The sequence below is a fragment of the Saccopteryx bilineata genome, chromosome 2 (genome assembly GCF_036850765.1).
Source record: "Saccopteryx bilineata isolate mSacBil1 chromosome 2, mSacBil1_pri_phased_curated, whole genome shotgun sequence".
Lineage (NCBI taxonomy): Eukaryota > Metazoa > Chordata > Mammalia > Chiroptera > Emballonuridae > Saccopteryx > Saccopteryx bilineata.
In genome coordinates this window covers 4614530-4627881 of record NC_089491.1, presented here as the reverse complement: position 1 = coordinate 4627881, position 13352 = coordinate 4614530, and the positions used below count along the sequence as shown (strand labels likewise).

The 13352-nt window shown below is 49.7% G+C and overlaps 1 protein-coding gene across 3 annotated transcripts in view; it reads right to left on the bottom strand.

Moving 5' to 3' along the window:
- Positions 1 to 13352, bottom strand: part of MED27 (mediator complex subunit 27) — a 208924-nt gene that overhangs the window by 126055 nt on the left and 69517 nt on the right. For all 3 annotated transcript variants that reach the window (XR_010729024.1, XM_066255891.1, XM_066255892.1), the window contains exon 3: positions 8864 to 8994. Coding sequence is in view for 2 of the 3 variants with exons in the window: in XM_066255891.1 (XP_066111988.1) it covers positions 8864 to 8994 (131 nt within the window). In the remaining variant the exon portion in view is untranslated. The remainder of the gene's footprint in view (positions 1 to 8863; positions 8995 to 13352) is intronic.

The following is a 13352-nucleotide window of genomic DNA, read 5'->3' as shown; positions in this document are numbered from 1 at the left end:
AGGAGCTTCCAGTCTGACCAGAACACGGGGCAGACAAGGCTGAATGTCATGGGGGAGCTACGAGCTCGGGGTGCCTCCCTGCCCAGTCACTGGGTCACTTCCCTTCCCCGTCAGTGACACAGGCTAGCAGAGACGTGTGTGTGTCCCCCCCCCCCCGCCAAACACACGAGCACATGAACACTCAAAAAAGGACATTTGAAGAACTAGTTCTGAGTGTCTTCCCGGGCCCTGGGATGCAAGTCTGAGAGCGAGGAGAACGAGGTGGCAGCGGAGACTGACCTCGGAAGACTATCTGCCCTCGGCCTCCAAGTGCCTCTGAGAGCGAGGAGAGCGAGGTGGCAGCGGAGACTGACCTCGGAAGACTATCTGCCCTCGGCCTCCAAGTGCCTCTGACGCGGCTGCAAGGCACAGGAAACACTCTGGTGTGAACAGCATTCAGAAAGAAGTAAGAATAAAAAGCAGAGGGAGAACATGGAATGGGGCTTGCGCATTAAACTGGACACCAGTCGGGCAGAGCCCTGGGCTTCCCTGTACCCGCTCTGGGGTGGGCAGTGTGGGCTGGCTTCACGCAGCCTGACACCAGGAATCTGACCACAAAGGGCTTCTTTCTGTCGCTGTGTCAAGATGGTGTGACATTTCCCAGTGTTCCCACGCCTTTCCCAGCCACAACTGGAAAACCTTAGAGTACCGAGGTACACCAGCTCCTACCAACCTTGAACCCTGCACGAAAAACAGGCTGAAAAGGTGGAAAACTGTTCTGTCAACAGACGGAGACTGTGAATTACAGGACTGAAAACTCAGTGAGGTGACCCTCGCTGCAGAATGTCCCCACCCAAACTCAGGACCACTGACTAGATCTGGATACATTCTGAGGTCAGATGGGTGGCCCTCGGCGTTCCTGGAGACAGTTCCAGCCTTGCCGGAAAAAGGCCAGAGAAGCCAGACACTTGACGAGGATGTTAATAAATGAGTCTGTAGTGTCGGTTATTGGAAACTGATCTCTTCCTTATTAATACGGTCTCGCAATGGAGAGGAAGATTGCTCCATGTTCTAGAATGCAAACAATGTTTTAATCTTTAATTATATTCTCAATTTCAACTCTTCTGGAGAGTCACAGCCACCAGGGCCAAGGATTACTTCTTTATTACAGAGCCTCTCCGTGGTATTTAATGAATATTGTTACTTAATACTTGCCAATAGGGGAAAGGAGGAGTTAGTGAACTTCTCCTCAAGTTTTGATGACTTTTCCTAAAACTCAGGACCTTTACAGCTGCGAAGCTCTGTCTCCTTTCGGGACACTCCGTACGGACCGCACACTGGCCCTGCGCACGAGCCCAGCGCGGGGTCGCCCAGGACACAAGCACCCCTGGAAAGGGGACTCGGAAGGAGCCTCTGCATTTCAAATGCTCCTGGCACGGGCTGGTCTGCTCTCGTTCAGGGTTTCCTCACTGGACTTGGCTCAGAGGCAGCCCCAACCCCCGCAGCAAAAGGCAGGGCCAAGTATTCCTGCTCGTGGCTCCTATCACCACCTAGGCTGAAGAATCTACCACCAACTTGTCAACACATTACAAATTCCGCTGGCAACAAAACAGCAAGGTCCTCAGGAAGCAAAACAAAGCCAGGTCATCAAGAAGAAAACTGGGCCCCTGAAGGAAGCACATTCACAGCCACTGGTCAAATGACATCTACAGAAACCTGATGTTTTGTATGTTTTGTATCTGTGCAGCTGAGGAAAAACTCCCGTGAAAAGATCTTGAAAGCCAGCAACAGCAGAGATGATGACGTCGTGGCCAGGAAGCTACCGGAAGACTCCGGGCTCTGCGCGCCACCCTGCCAAGTGTCTGCTCCGCTCGGGTTAAACAGCAGTGACCATGGCGCGCTCCACCCTCACTCATCACCGTCTCCAAGGGCAGATTCCTGTCCCTGCTCTGCTCACGGTGATTCCCACTGGTTTCACATTAAGCAGAAGACAGCACGAGCCCCTGCCTTTCAGGAATAGAAGCACATCTACCACATGCCCTGGAGAGAGTCCAATCATCTGGACGAGTGCCACGTGCAATTTCAAGTCGGCGACCTTGGGAATTGGTGTGCAAGGCGGTGGTAGAAAATGAGTCTCTTTCACTTCGACTCCCGGAGCCACCTGAAGGCGTCCGTTGTTCAAACACTGGAACCCTTCGGTGTGCATGCTGTCATGATCCCCGTCCCCTTCTGATCGGTGGAGCTTTCCAGCAACACTTGTCCCCACACGCTGTTTCTGTGTGATGTTACTCACACCTGAGGCAGGTCGCCCAAGAACAGGGGCGGGGAGTGCAGGCGCCCACACCGGCAAAGGTGTTAGTTAGTGCTGACGCGAGTGAGGGTGTTCAGGAAACGCCACTGGTGGGCTCCAAAGAACACCAAGGAACACTCCTCAGTGAGAAAATGGGGTGAGCCACAGACACACGCAACATGAACAAGGCTCCAAACTGTCGTGCTGACCGACCCAAAGCGGCAGAAGGAGCACCGTGTCCCTGGCCTTCTGCGGGAGGGACACACTCAGACGGCGGTTGCCTGGGGCGGCCGGGAAACCCAGCGAATCCCATCAACTCTCCCAGGGAGTTCTGCTGGGAAGAGAGGGGAGGTGGGAATGCGCTGGGCGCTCTTCCAGGGTACAGGTTTCGGGTAAGCAGGACTGCGCTCTGCCAGGAACGACCCAGGACAAAGGGAACACTGTGCTGTAGAGAACAGACCGGTGCAGAGGCGGCTCGGGCAGGTGAGAGGGATCGGCCCTCGTGGGGGAGCGGAGGGCTGCGCCTGGCTGGGCGCTGGACGGCACCTCCTGGTGACGAGACAGAAGGCAGCCGGTGAGAGGATTCGTGCCTGATTTAGCAGCAGGACCTTGTCACGAAAGATCACACGGTACAAAAGAAACAGCCTGTCTCCACAACTTGCAGGGGAGGAAGGCAGTATTTTAAAAAATAACCTTTCTGCAAAACAATTTTTATTCCCTCCAGCACAAACGAATCTGTGTGCAGACAGGAATACAGAAGGGTCTGCCCTCTGCTCCCATGGGAGCCAGCACCTCATCGGGCAGAGGTGCCGCGGCCCAGGGTGCCAGGCCACCCCGTGCGGCCATGCTGGTTAGACCGCCATCCCATGTTAGCACCAAAGGACACTGCACAATGCATCACACAGGTGAGGCTGTTATCAAAGACCTACAGCTGACATCTTTAATACAAAGGTATCTCAACATGCAACTTACAGATCAAACAAGACGGCCACCGTCCAGACAAGTGTGATCCCACAAGGATCAGAAGCCCAGCAATGTCTGCCCAGCACCAGGGCACACGGCTCCTTGATGAAACGGCAGTGCCATTCTGCAAGGGCTTACTAGGCACACTTGGGGACCAGGGGACTGAGTCGCTTCATCAGCGTCACTGCAAGCCAACAGGTGATAAAAGATCTTTCAACAGGAACACGTCTGTCATCTCGCAAGCTTCTCTGGTGGGGAGATAGATATGAATCATGAATCCCCCAAATCTCCGACCCTACAGGGACACAGTCGGGTGCTGAGTCTCGCATTTTAAAGACAAACACATTGTTAAGAGGCCTGCGTTCCTGCCTATATGCCGTGCCTGTGGTCTCACACACTCGGGCAGGACCAGGGGCTTTGTCCTGGCGGCCTGAGCGCCTCCTCCCCCGTGAACCGACACACAAGCCCTGCAGTCACCGCGTGAACCGATGTCGGAGTTCCAGAGGGGCACGTGGGGGCCCAGCGCTGGCCCTTCACCGGCCGCCTCCCCCGTTTAGAGGTAGAACCTCTCCTCGAAATCCTATCAGTCTCTGCAGGAAGCATCCAGCAAAGCGTCCCCCTCCACAGCCGGCAGCTGGGGGACTGGGTTACATCCGGCAGGGCCTCCTGGGTGGATCTCTCTCAGCTCCCGCCACGGCCTGTTCTGGCAGGTTAGGGTCACGTCATTAGGATGCGGCTCACTTGACGGTGATCCCCACTCCCTCTTTGTGCCTCGGTTTCCACTCAGAGCCTCCTGAGAGCCCAAGCTCCACCTTCCTCCTCCCCATACCCAGCATAGTGCGGGAGCCAGCCACCTGAAGGCCCAGAGAAAGTACCTGCTGAAAAGTAACCGAGTGAAAAGTCCCCCCTCTGTGCAATGTCCCTCCTCACTGGCAACCCTGACACTCCTTCCTTCAAAAGGAAGGGCTGCATCCCCCCTCCCCCACGTCAGCCAGACGCAGTGACTCATCTCTAACACACAGAAAGGGTGGCACAGATGCCATGTGTCCTGAGACTAAGACATCAAAGGAGGGGCTCCACCAGGCTCTCATCTCAGTTCACTTGCTCTGGAAGACGTCACCTGCAGGTCACGAGGACACTCAGCACCCTGCGGAGAGGTCCACACGGAAGGGACTGAGCTCGCCCATCAACAGCCCATACCGCGCAGCCTGCCATGTGAGCGAGCCACCGTGGACGCGGCCTCCGCATGCCAGTCCACCCTTCAGATGCCCGCGGTGTGGCGGAGAGCTGACCGCAACCTGTGAGACACCGAGGCAGGACCCCCGGCGGAACCCCCCAGACCCCGGAGCTCAGGAAACGCGGCAGGCTGTGTTTACTGCTGGGAAACCACTGGGTTTGGGGCAGTTTCTTAGACAGCAATTGATAACCAATGTAGTGACCTTGAAGCATTTAGCTGGTGTTTTATAAGGGAGTTCAAGAGATTGTCTTAATGATGAAATTATTTTATGGTTATGCAGTGCTTATAATAAAATTTTGTAATCAGTATTCTACATATCAAATTACACCTTAAAATCTAACAACTACACTCAATAAATACTGATGTGAGACAGCAACATGACAATACAATCTTTTTTGGAGGGTTTTTGTTGTTGTTTTCTTTTATGTTATCTTTCTTTTCCCCAAACTTATGATAATATATACACTAGCAGGGCCCTATTTTTAACTTAAGAATGTTATAATCCAGGTAGGTCAGCAGCCATATCGTGTCGGTGCTTCTGTCCCCGCTACCTAACACAGGAAGTGGCACACCGTAGAATCTACTGAGCAGATGCTCAAAGGAGTGCACCGAATGACCTTCAGCCACAGATCCCATTCTGCATCTGCAGATACAGAACCACGAGGCGGCAGTTCTATAAAGAGATTCCAGGATCAAGGAAAGGCGGTAGTCGATTCTCACAGCAAACAGCCCCTAAGTATAGGAAATCATTTCAACGTTGTATTATTTTTGGAACACAGTAACCACTTTTCTCTTTGAAACTAAGTATTTTGAGTGATTTATTATAAATTTATAATGACAGTTGTGAACACCTCTTTTCTGTCTGGCACGAGAACAGAGTCTGTTGATTGCCTCGGTGCTTAAAATAGTTTCTAAGTGTCCTCATAATAGCATGTCACCTGTAAACAGGTTTCAAGCCAATGCAAATTAACAAATGGTGAACAGATGGACCAAGCACTGACTTTTGTCAAGAGAGCATTAGCAACACACATGGTCTGGCTCCGGTTTTACGGGACCATTAGAAAGCCTTTCACTCCTCGCCAAACGTCCTGCCTCAGTCGACAATCCATGCAGGGAAAATGACAAGTTACAAGGCCCATTAGACTTCTGAGCGCTGAGAGTTGAGATCTGCAGAAGCGCCACATCAACCCACGAGAAACAATGGATAATGTTCCTGAGGAAGTTTTCTGGCAAACAGTGAAACTCTGTCTTGTATCATGCAAAGAAGCGGACCCTGCGGTGTCTGAAAAATACGGCGTCGGTGCCTGCCGCAGACAAGAGATGGCCGGCCGGTGGCTGGCTGATCCTGCTCATTCTAACCCGGAAGCACACACTATTGCGGGGAACACCTGAAAGTCACAGAAGCCATGGTCTCACAGTGTCCACCAATGAGAGAAAAGGTCCCAGAGTCTTTCCGGCACCTCCCCAGCTCCTCACTGGCCTTTCTCCCCCTCGCTCTCCAAGTGTTCCCTAATGTCATCTCCTCAGAGACCTTCTTTGTCCCCACTCCCACCACCCTCCGCGCTCCCCTGCTACGCACCAATCATAACCAGAAATAACTGTTTATTTTTTTTTATTTTTTATATATTTTTTTATTTATTCATTTTTTTTTTTTCATTTTTCTGAAGCTGGAAACAGGGACAGTCAGACAGACTCCCGCATGCGCCCGACCGGGATCCACCGGCACGCCCACCAGGGGCAAAGCTCTGCCCACCAGGGGGCGATGCTCTGCCCATCCTGGGCGTCGCCATGTTGCGACCAGAGCCACTCTAGCGCCTGAGGCAGAGGCCACAGAGCCATCCCCAGCGCCTGGGCCATCTTTGCTCCAATGGAGCCTTGGCTGCGGGAGGGGAAGAGAGAGACAGAGAGGAAAGCGCGGTGGAGGGGTGGAGAAGCAAATGGGCGCTTCTCCTGTGTGCCCTGGCCAGGAATCGAACCCGGGTCCTCCGCACGCTAGGCCGATGCTCTACCGCTGAGCCAACCGGCCAGGGCCTATTTATTCATTTTTAGAGAGGAGAGAGAGGGAGAGAGAGAGAGACAGAGAGAGGAGAGAAAGACAGGGGAGAGGAGCTGGAAGCATCAACTCCCATATGTGCCTTGACCAGGCAAGCCCAGGGTTTCGAAACGGCGACCTCAGCATTTCCAGGTCGATGCTTTATCCATTGCGCCACCACAGGTCAGGCCTATTTTTTATATTTTTTACAGAGACAGAGAGAGGGACAGATAGGGACAGACAGACAGGAACGAAGAGATATGAGAAGCATCAATCATCAGTTTTTCGTTGCGACACTTCAGTTGTTCATTGATTGCTTTCTCATATGTGCCTTGACTGTGGGCCTTCAGCAGACTGAGTAACCCCTTGCTCGAGCCAGCGACCTTGGGTCCAAGCTGGTGAGCTTTGCTCAAACCAGATGAGCCCGCACTCAAGCTGGCGACCTCGGGGTCTCGAATCTGGGTCCTCTGCATCCCAGTCCGACGCTCCATCCACTGCGCCACTGCCTGGTCAGGCATTGTGTTTATTAATTTGTGTAAGGTGCTTCTTTTCTTTTTGGTGTTTTCCCCCCAGGAAACAAAAAGCTCCAGGAAGATGGGACATCTGTCGTGCTCATGATTTTATCCCCAGAGCTTAGGACAGGGCCTGCCGGACAGTGGGTACAATAAATATTGCTAATCAGACAAAATAAAAGAATGCTAACAATTGAGTTTAAAATGCCAACGCGCCTTTGGACTGGAAATTCTGTCATGTAGCTTGTAACTGAGGATGTAATGGAGCAGCTGAGGGCAGGTGAGTGAGGAAACGATTCAAGCCCAGGTCAAGCCTGGGGGGGCTGTCCCTCCCAGGGGAATGTGCACGCCGGCAGGAAGGCTATCAGCAGAGACGGCTGTGTTCACGTTTGCGAGTCTACGCCAAGAGTGGACCTTGGTCCTCATCTACAAGGGTTCCTGGTACAAAATCCCCTACAGGTAAACGAATGGCCTTTCGGAAGGAATACCACACTGCAACAGTAAAGAACAACCAACTTGGGTGAATCTGGCAGATATTCATTGAGTGGAGAAAAAAAATTGATATAAAAGATTACATACTGCCCTGGCCAGTTGGCTCAGCAGTAGAGCATCAGCCCAGCGTGTGGAAGTCCCAGGTTAGATTCCCGGCCAAGGTGCACAGGTGAAGTGCCCATCTGCTTCCCCACCCTTCCCCCTCTCCTTTCTCTCTATCTACCTCTTCTCCTCCCACAGCCAAGGCTCCATGGCAGCAAAGTTGGCCCAGGTGCTGAGGATGGCTCCATGGACTCCACCTCAGGCACTAGAATGGCTCCGGTTGCAATGGAGCAACACTCCAGATGAGCAGAGCATTGCCCCCTGGTGAGCATGCTGGGTGGATCCCGGTCGGGCGCATGCAGGAGTCTGTCTGTCTGCCTCCCCACTTCTCACTTCAGGAAAATATGAAGAAAAGAAAAATAAAAGATTACATACTGTGCGACCTATTGATATGAAGTTCAAGAACTAAGTCGCAACAGTGTTAAAATTGAGAGGGAAGTGGTACAGGAAGGGAAGTAGTTAGAATTTAAAAAGAACTTTACATCATTTTGTTGAATTGAAAAAAGAAACAACTTACACTGTAAACAGATACTTAAAAAGATGCTCTCTAAAATTTAATAGGGCATTTCTAAGTAGTAGAATTAGAGCAATCTTTACTCTCTTTATTTCTTACTATATTATTCATATCTGCTTTATGTAAATGGTTTTAGAGCCAATGTCATTTTTATAAGGAGAACCATGAGGAGCCCTTACAGGGTCTGGGCAGCGGTGGCCACATGGGCTTGATGTGGGTGAGGCTACAAGGAGGTGTACACATGCAAAAATGATCAAGCTACACACCTCATGAACCTTACAGTTCTCTCCTACCGGAAAACAAAAGCACACATATTATTAGTAAGAAAAGAACACGTGAGCCTCACACCGACTCTCATGCTGGCTCTCCCAGGGTCTCTAAGTAGCCAGCAGCCGACCACAATGTGCTCCTCAGCTGCTCAACTCGTAAAGTAAGGACAGCTGTGTTCGCCCTCTGTCTACTAAGGCGATGGGAGAAGGAAACAAAGAATACGCTACAAAAACTTACAGTCCTATGTGGAAAAGTCACACACAGAATACGTAAACTAGGAACTATATTATAACTGCTTCATTTACGACCTATGCAAAATATGTAACCTACATGCTGGGTTTCTAATTTTAACAGATACTTTTTTAAAAGGAAAAAAAAAAACAATCTTGCAAAAATAACTGTCCATAGACAATAACGAACACCGAGCCGAGTCCGCCCGGGACCAAGGCCCTCGCTCAAACCCATTACTCACTGGGGCGGGAGGACCAGAGTTGTGGGCTGAGCCTTCGGTCTACGTTTCGCAGATACTCCCATCTGGTTAGCAGAACGTTTCAACGACTGTTGATTCAAGAGGCCAGATGCCAGACCCGCATGGTACTGCAACTGCAGAGACAGAATACAGAAGGAAAGGAGTGGTCGGGAAAGGCAGGACGAGGGTTTGACTTCAACCCGCAATACCTGATACAGCTCACCCCTTTGGGACAGTCTAAGTTTTCAAATACTGATGCTAACATTTTGCTTCAAGGAATGTATTCAAAAGGAGATGATCAGAAAAACGGAAGGAATATGAATAAGGTCGCTCAACGAGGCATTACATAATAATGAAGGGACCAGAAACAATCTAAATGCCCAACAATCGCTGGGAAATAGGTTACAACATAGAGAACATTACATCATTTTGTTGAATTGAAAAAAGTTTACGTTACAAGCAGACACACTTAAGATGCTCTCTAAAATTTTAATAGTGCATTTCTTAGTAGAATTAGAGAATTTTTAACTTTTTTTTTTACCTCTTTCATATATGCTTTATGTAAATGGCTTTAAAGCCTATGTCATTTTTTATAAGAAGATCCATTCATTCTTAAAGATAAATTAGTTCTGGGAACTCTTGCCAATGTTATGTCATGCTTATAATAAAAACCATGTAACTCACAAACTACTGCAGTAAACCAGGGCTATGCTGCTTAGAAACAATTCAAACATAATGTGGAGTTAGGGTTCAGAAGCCTTGGGCCCCTGTTCCCAGTGGTTAAGTTACAAGTATCAACTATGATAAACTCAGGAAGGTATTCTACAACAATGTATCTAAATGGATAAAGACCCACAGCAGAGAAGGGGCGTAAGAAGGTAACTTCGCTCCTCCCACACTTAAGTGGAATACATCGGGGGAGAGGAAGCATCCATCTCTCGCAACCAGCTCAGGACCGGCTTCCTGGGCTTTGTTCTGGATAAACTGCTGAACTTCAGAGATTACTTAGGGCAGATCCTTTTACTTCTCTATACCGCCATTTCTCTATTGGAAAAGAGAAGTAACACTAGCTAATTCCAAACCAAAGAAGATTTCTTTTTTTAAATCCACTTTATTGAGTTATGTTTTACATAAAATAAAAAGCATACATTTTAAGTGTACTATTTGATGTTTTGGGTAATGGACACATCTGCAAAACTGCCACCTAGTCAAAATATAGAAATTCCCCATCACTGTCATCCCTGACTCCTGCCACCAGGATCTGGTGATTTAAATACAGCTGGTCCCCACGAGTTGACAAGTGAAGCTTACAGCCGATCTGACGTGTGATGGTGACTCTTATCTTTCTTTTTTAATCCCATACTTTTTGTATTTTAGATTGTAAGAGTTGTCATCAATCTCTGTAATAAAATTATTCTTGACAGGTATTCCAGTTTTGAACAGATGTAAATAAAACATTCAAATGTGAAAACGCCACGCTAAGAATCTGGATTGAGACCGTAGATCACACCTAGTATGTTCCCGCCCCCTTTCTCAAATTAAACGAGGTCTCTCAACGTTATTTAGAATCAACTGAACATACAAATAGTAATTCATTCTGAAGCTCCAGATCAATTTCTTTTCAAAATGCTCTTCAAAGGATAGATTTCCTGTGCCGAGTCAGCTACATTACAACTCATGGTAATGAAACGTGGCCACAGTTTAAAAGGGGCTGGGCCTTGGATGCAAAGGGTAATAACGTTCTGAAAAATAAATGGCCTCACCTAAAGCCATTGAGCTGCACACACATAGGGAATGAAAGAAAACAAAACTAAATGAAATGATCTACTTCTTGGAAGCGGCTATAAAAATGAAGATATCCAGTCACCCAGTAAGACCGAAACGTCTGTGTTCGGAGCATCCATATTGCTTTTTAACAGCCGCTGGATTTACGTGGTCGATTTGCCGCGGGAGCCGAATGGCTGCACAATACAAGACAAAGATGTATCACGTTCATAATAAAAATGGAGCTCCTCTCAGGGTGGAAAAGGGGGGCATAATTTGGCTTTAACAACTCATCTTAGACCAATGAATTTTGCTCAAATTTGTTTTTCTCCTACAGAGTTTTTAAATGGGAAATCGATGGCAGCAAGGGACAGTACAAGTTTGAAAGACAATGTTTCAAACTGTCAGCTCCTTGGGTTTCGATCCTCCCCACCAGGATCTGCAACGAGAGCAATATGCATGGGGCTTTATGGAATTAAAGGGAAGACAGCTTGGCAGGGGTCCCCCGGCCCGAGAGTCGGCTCTCCTGTCGGGTCTCCTGTCGGCCCTCCTGTCGGGTCTCCTGTCGGCCCTCCTGTCGGCCCTCCTGTCGGCCCTCCTGTCGGCTCTCCTGTTGGCCCTCCTCCGCTCGGCACCCACTGGGGTCCGTGCTAGCTCAGCCGTTCCGGCCCTGCTGACTGCACTGACTCAGTGGAAGGGCCTGCTAACGCTGCGGAGCGGCAGGCTGGTTCTGCCACCTGGCACCGTTCCGATCATTTGCTCAAACAAACAAAAGAAAAACAAAACAGCAGAAAGGCGTGCTGGCTGCTGTCTGGCCTTTAAAGGGCCCCTTTGGAACCTCTGCCTCCTGGGACAGCCCCACTGTGCACGGCACCCCACCAGCACATGCACAGGGAGGGGCTCCTCTTCCCAAAAACAAAACCTGCCCTTGAAAGCTGACTCACAGTGATTAAGCGACATTTGTTAATCATAGATACTTATCCCGGCTTCCAGGAACACGCTCCGACTGTCAAGATCTATAAGGGGCCCATTAAATATTTACCAAACCATCTTTATAATGGGAGAAAAGGTCAAAGTTAATAAAACTGACAGGCAGCTCCTGTCCAACTGGATTTATACATTATTTAAGCACCAAATATTCCATTCCATGAAACAGTTGAGATCTGAAAAGACTCTTGGAAAATGTTCACTCAGCCAATGGTTTTAAAACAGCAGAAGGAACTTCAGAGCTGGTCCACAAATTAACATTAAGAACACATCACTCCCCCAAATACTGCCATAAGTTTTCAATCACAGGTTCTGTAACATTTCCTATAAAAATGTATTTCAATAAACATACTTTGCTCCAAATGTCTGTGGCATGGAAACAACTCTGTTTCAAAAAGCAACTTATCAAAGTTCTAATGTGATTTTTCTATCCAAGATCAGCCCTACACTGAACGCAAGAATGAAATGAAAGAGGGACACAAAACCACCTCCTCCTTCAGCGTCCACACCTCACCCCTGCGGGGACGGGGTTTATGAGGTAGGGTCTTCGCTGTGGTGAGTCCCCACTCGGGGCCGACGGGGATTTCAGTGTTGGCTGGACTTCGAGACCATTTCTCTCAGCTCCGACTTTGCGATTATTCAGGTCGACCTCTATTTCCTATGACTAGCCAAGGATTCTCCTACGAGGTATCAATCTGAAGCCCTTTCTAATCAGTTATGTCTGCTAGTTACTTACCTCTGTACTTGAGAACATCTCAACAACTCATAATGATCTGGGGAAAACACCATTCAGAATTGAAAAAATCTTGATTTTGCAGAACTTTTAAAAAAATGAAGGCTGTGTTAGTAATATTTAACATGCCAAGGTGCCAAGTGTTGGCAGGCAGGGCTCCTGGTAAACTCTCAAGGCCAGACAGAGAGCCCGTGCGGCCGGCCGCTGGGACAGGGCCTGGGACCGCACACCTGTGAGTCCCTCCGCAGAGCGCGCCACTGCCTCTCCCAGGGCCGCCTAGCTCTAGACTCCGATCCAAAGTCTGATGCGCCTGGCTTCCTAAAGGGCGTCTGTTTCACCATAAAGCAGCGAGGCAATGTCCCCACAACCTCACACAGTAAGTTAGCAAACCTGCACCCCTGGGTAGCCGAGATTTTTACAGAACCTGTTTTTAATGAAGTCTTAAACTATTGAGGCCCAAATTCAATTAGCCTCAATAGGCTTCAAATACCATATCATGATCTAAAAAACAGGATTAAAATACAAAATTTCCGACTTAAATCTTGGGCTCAGAAGTCAGACGCAGGGCTGTCCCCACCCCTCCTTGGCGCTCCACCCCATGCACATCTTCCCCGGGGTCCCTAACGCTTCTGCCTGCTCCCAGGTAGATCCCCGCCCCTCCTTGGCACTCTGCCCCATGCACGTCTTCCCAGGGTTCCTGATGCTTCTGCCTGCTCCCAGGTAGATCCCCGCCCTCCTTAGCGCTCCACCCCATGCACGTCTTCCCCGGGGTTCCTGATGCTTCTGCCTGCTCCCAGGTAGATCCCCGCCCTCCTTGGCGCTCCACCCCATGCACGTCTTCCCCGGGTTCCTGATGCTTCTGCCTGCTCCCAGGTAGATCCCCGCCCTCCTTGGCGCTCCACCCCATGCACGTCTTCCCCGGGGTCCCTAACGTTTCTGCCTGCTCCCAGGTAGATCCCCGCCCTCCTTGGCGCTCCACCCCATGCACGTCTTCCCCGGGGTCCCTAA